This window comes from Oncorhynchus tshawytscha, linkage group LG09, assembly GCF_018296145.1.
Source record: "Oncorhynchus tshawytscha isolate Ot180627B linkage group LG09, Otsh_v2.0, whole genome shotgun sequence".
Taxonomy (NCBI): Eukaryota; Metazoa; Chordata; class Actinopteri; order Salmoniformes; family Salmonidae; genus Oncorhynchus; species Oncorhynchus tshawytscha.
In genome coordinates, this window is record NC_056437.1 from 55,290,744 (window position 1) to 55,295,743 (window position 5,000).

At 49.6% G+C, this 5,000-nt stretch overlaps 1 protein-coding gene across 11 annotated transcripts in view; it reads right to left on the minus strand.

Annotated features, from left to right (window-relative positions):
* LOC112258294 (transcription factor COE1-A) overlaps positions 1-5,000 on the minus strand; it is a 161,316-nt gene that overhangs the window by 45,650 nt on the left and 110,666 nt on the right. For 8 of the 11 annotated variants that reach the window (XM_042327075.1, XM_042327082.1, XM_042327079.1 and 5 more), the window contains exon 8: positions 1,145-1,286. In XM_042327075.1, the coding sequence (XP_042183009.1) occupies positions 1,145-1,286 (142 nt within the window). The remainder of the gene's footprint in view (positions 1-1,144; positions 1,287-5,000) is intronic. The other 3 variants (XM_042327083.1, XM_042327080.1, XM_042327076.1) reach the window with 1 other exon arrangement.

The window sequence follows — 5,000 nt, forward strand, 5'->3', positions numbered from 1 at the left end:
GTGCAGGAGCATGCGATCTGACAGGCTCCCTGTGCTGTGGCTCTCCTCTACCCCCCTGCCTTTCCCACCCTGCCACCCTGCCTCCGACCACCCTGCCACCCTGCCTCGCCCACCCTGCCTCGCCCACCCTCCCACCCTGCCTCCGACCACCCTGCTTCCCTGCCTCGACCACCCTGCCACCCTGCATACCCCACCCTGCCACCCTGCCTCCCCACCCTGCCACCCTGCCTCCAACCACCCTGCCACCCTGCATACCCCACCCTGCCACCCCCTCCGCCACCCATCCCCCTGCTTCGCCCACCCTGCCACCCTTCATGCCCCACCCTGCCACCCTGACTCCCCCACCCTGCCACCCTGACTCCCCCACCCTGCCACCCTTCATACCCCACCCTGCCACCCTGACTCCCCCACCCTGACACCCTGACTCCCCACCCTGACACCCTGACTCCCCCACCCTGCCACCCTTCATACCCCACCCTGCCACCCTGAATCCCCCACCCTGCCACCCTGACTCCCCCACCCTGCCACCCTTCATACCCCACCCTGCCACCCTGACTCCCCCACCCTGCCACCCTGCATACCTCACCCTGCCACCCTGCATACCCCACCCTGCCACCCTGCCTCGCCCACCCTGCCACCCTGCCTCGCCCACCCTGCCTCGCCCACCATGCCTCCCCCACCCTGCCTCGCCCACCCTGCCTCGCCCACCCTGCCTCGCCCACCCTGCCACCCTGCCTCCCCCACCCTGCCCCTGGACAGAGGGAGATGAATGGAGGGGACATTTGGCTCCTGTTAGTGTTCATTCCACAAACCCATCCAGCCAGATAACATGTTATTATCTTTATCTTTGCTATACTACTAGAGGAAGACTGCTTCTTCTCCGTGTGACAATAGCGGAGCTGTCCCCGACACAGACAGACAGGCAGACAAGACAGACAGACAGACAGACACAATCACAGACAGACAGACACACACACACACACATAGAGGCAAATGGCTAGAGACAAACAGACAAACACAGAGAGACAGAGACTCAGACTGATATACTGTAGACTGACTGACTGACAGACAGACGGACGGTCAGACCAGACAGACAGACTGAGAGACAGACAGCCGTACAGTAGAAAAGTGAGAGGGTGCCTACCATGTTCCAGGTATGATGGCGTACCTTCCGAGGGGTCCAGCCTACGAGCCCGGCGGCCGTGTTTGGAGTTGTTGTGGACAAACATGTTGTCAGAGACCGCCAGGACATGTCCATCCACACTGACCGTAGTAGACACCACCACCTGGACATAGTCACACACACAGAGAGTTCAAAGGTTAGGATATTAGGACAGATCTAACTCAGTACCAGGGTGTCACCTCGACAATACACATCACTGGAAAGTATAGTTTACCCTACCCAGATCAGAGCATTGCATCTACAACCTCAAACTAGACCAGTAGAGTGATACAAGGACAATCCGGACAGCATGTCAAGTGAATCCTGTAACTCCGATAGCATATTTACACATTTTCGATAATGAACAATTAGGACTTGATCTGCATTATTATTGGATTTTCATATAAGGCCATTGTGTTGAGAAAGACAGTGTGTATGAGTGTTCTCTGTCGACATTCATGTACAGTTGAAGTTGGAAGTTTACATACACCTTAGCCAAATACATTTAAACTCCGTTTTTCACAATTCCCAAGTAAAAATTCCTTGTCTTAGGTCAGTTGGGATCACCACTTTATTTTAAGAATGTGAAATGTTAGAATAATGGTAGAGAGAATGATTTAGGTCAGCTTTAATTTCTTTCATCACATTCCCAGTGGGTCAGAAGTTTACATACATTCAATTAGTATTTGGTATAATGCCTTTAAATTGTTTAACTTGGGTCAAACGTTTCGAATAGCCTTCCAAAAGCTTCTCACAATAAGTTGGTGAATTTTGGCCCATTCCTCCTGACAGAGCTGGTGTCCACAAATTCTGTTCACAAACTTTTTCAGTTCTGCCCACAAATGTTCTATAGGATTGAGGTCAGGGCTTTGTGATGGCCACTCCAACACCTTGATTTGGTTGTCCTTAAGCCATTTTCCACAACTTTGGAAGTATGCTTGGGGTCATTGTTCATTTGGGAGACATATTTGCGACCAAGCTTTAACTTCCTGACTGAGGTCTTGAGATGTTGCTTCAATATATCCACATTATTTTCCTCCTCATGATGCCATCTGTTTTGTGAAGTGCACCAGTCCCTCCTGCAGCAAAGCACCCCCACAACATGATGTTGCCACCCCCGTGCTTCACGGTTGGGATGGTGTTCTTCGGGTTGCAAGCCTCCCTCTTTTTCCTCCAAACATAATGATGGTCATTATAGCCAAACAGTTCTATTTTCTTTCATCAGGCCAGAGGACATTTTTCCAAAAAGTACGATCTTTGTCCCCATGTGCAGTTTCAAACCGTAGTCTGGCTTTTTTATGGCAATTTTGGAGCAGTGGCTTCTTCCTTGCTGAGCGGACTTTCAGGTTATGTCGATATAGGACTCGTTTTACTGTGGATATAGATACTTTTGTACCTGTTTCCTCCAACATCTTCACAAGGTCCTTTGTTGTTGTTCTGGGATTGATTTGTACTTTTCGCACCAAAGTACGTTAATCTCTAGGAGACAGAACGCGTCTCCTTCCTGAGTGGTATGATGGCTGAGGTCTTGGTTGATTTATTTTGATTTTCCCACGATGTCATGCATAGAGGCACTGGGTTTAAAGGTAGGCCTTGAAATACATCCACAGGGACACCTCCAATTGACTCAAATTATGTAAAAAAGCTTATCAGAAGCTTCTAAAGCCATGACATCATTTTATGGAATGATGAGGCACAGTCAACTTACTGTATGTAGAATTCCGACCCACTTGAATTGTGCTACAGTGAATTATAAGTGAAATAATCTGTCTGTAAACAATTGTTGGAAAAATGACTTGTGTCATGTACAAAGTAGATGTCCTAACCGACTTGCCAAAACTATAGTTTGTTAACAAGACATTTGTGTAGTGGTTAGAAAACGACTTCAACCTAAGTGTATGTAAACTTCCGACTTCAACTGTATATGTCTGTGTTTGTTCACATTCTCCCTATGCTGCTAGAGAAAACTGCAGCACTGGACAAGAAACAACAACATGCTTCTAATCCAAACAAACACAGGCCCTCATCACCTTGGAGAAACAAACAGAGACAGTGTTTCCTTTAACTCCACACTTCCTGCTTCCCCCCAGCACCCCTCCTCTATCAGTGGGGCTGGGATTGTGCTGCTCCCTCCTCTTGAATCCACCCCTTTCTTTGTGCTAATGAACACACACAAACACACACCCCTCCACACACACACACACACACACACACACACACACACACACACACGTCTCTCGATCCCCCGTGTCTTTATCAAAGTCCTGCAGCATGTCCTCCTGTGCTGTGTGTTTGTGTGTCTTTATCGCTCTCTCTCTCTCCCTCGCTCCCTCTCTCCCTGGGCCCCGGGACCACTGGCTGATAGACTGACATGCAGATTAATTTAATTAAAAGCGTCCCTCACTCGAGTGCCCAGAGACAATGGGAGGCAGCTAATGGGTTGCTGTAGTAGCGAACTGTGCTGTGCTGCTGCTGAGTGCCATTACTGTGGGGCCAATAGAAACCGGGCTGGACTGGGCTAAGCTGGGCTGGGCTAGGGGGACTCCCCTGGAGCTCAGAAGAGCCTCTCGTTTCAATTGCTCTGCAGCTTCAAGAGGCTCCTGCCTCTCTTGAAAAGGACTTGGCAAACACCAGTGCTAGTCTCCCAGGGCCAGACACACGCTAGTCTCTTCAAGCTGCCACACAGCCCTCCATGCCTGAACTCCCTGCCTCAATCCCCAAAGAAGATCACAGCTCTACCTCCCCTCTCTCCATTTCCCTCATTGTCAGACTCTCTCTCTCTCCCTCCCTCTCTCTCTCTCTCTGTGCCTCTCTCTCTTTCCCTTGGTCTCTCTTGTAGTTGGAGTATCTTACAAAGTTCTCAGTGATTTCTCAGACCGCAGGCATGTCACTGGTTGGGCTGAGGACACAAGGGAGATGTTCGCACCTCATGTCAGTGTATGAAGAAACACACACACACACACACACACACACACACACACACACACACACACACACACACACACACACACACACACACACACACACACAGAGAGAGAGAACCTTTCTGAAGAGTTATTGGTTTTGAATTGCATATGCCAGTCTACACCCACAGTCTACACACACAGTATACACACACAGTCTACACACACAGTCTACACACACAGTCTACACACACAGTCCCTCCCCTGCCTGCCTCTCCTCTCCTCCACACTACACTGGCCTAGAGTGTGTGAGTTATGGATGGGCCCGGCTGCTAATTAAGCCCAAGGAAACACAGGCCTGTCTACTGAAGTTCCACTACAATAGAGCCCAATAATTAGAGTCAAAGAGGAGCAATAGACAGAGCCAGCCCTCAATGCCTGTCCAATCACAGACAGGATTATAGGCTGCACAAATGTTTAAACACTAATGGCATCTTCCGATAAGAGAGACACTCTGAGGATCTACACACACACACCAAACACACACACATTAAAACACACACACCAAAAACACAAACACACAGGCACGTGTGCCCGCATAATAAATCTGTCAGCAGAATTGAGGTTTAGTATATCTCAAGTGGTCACTTCCTAATTCTGTTCGGGCTTTTAAAGATAAGGAAATAGCTGTTTCCACGACCGCCCCTCCCCCCTACCCCCACCTTTCTCTTCACCCCTAAAATGAAATAACAAGAGAGTGCAGTGCATTAGTTGTGGGAGAGAGAGACATATATAAAGAGGGGGGGGTGGGGGGTGGAAGAGAGAAAAATGCAAAGGGGAGGATGGAATAGGATAGAAAGAGGTAGATGGTTTCCTGCCTCTGTGGTCCCAATTAAGGCAGGCTAAGAGGAGGGGTGGAGGAGAGGAGAGGAGGA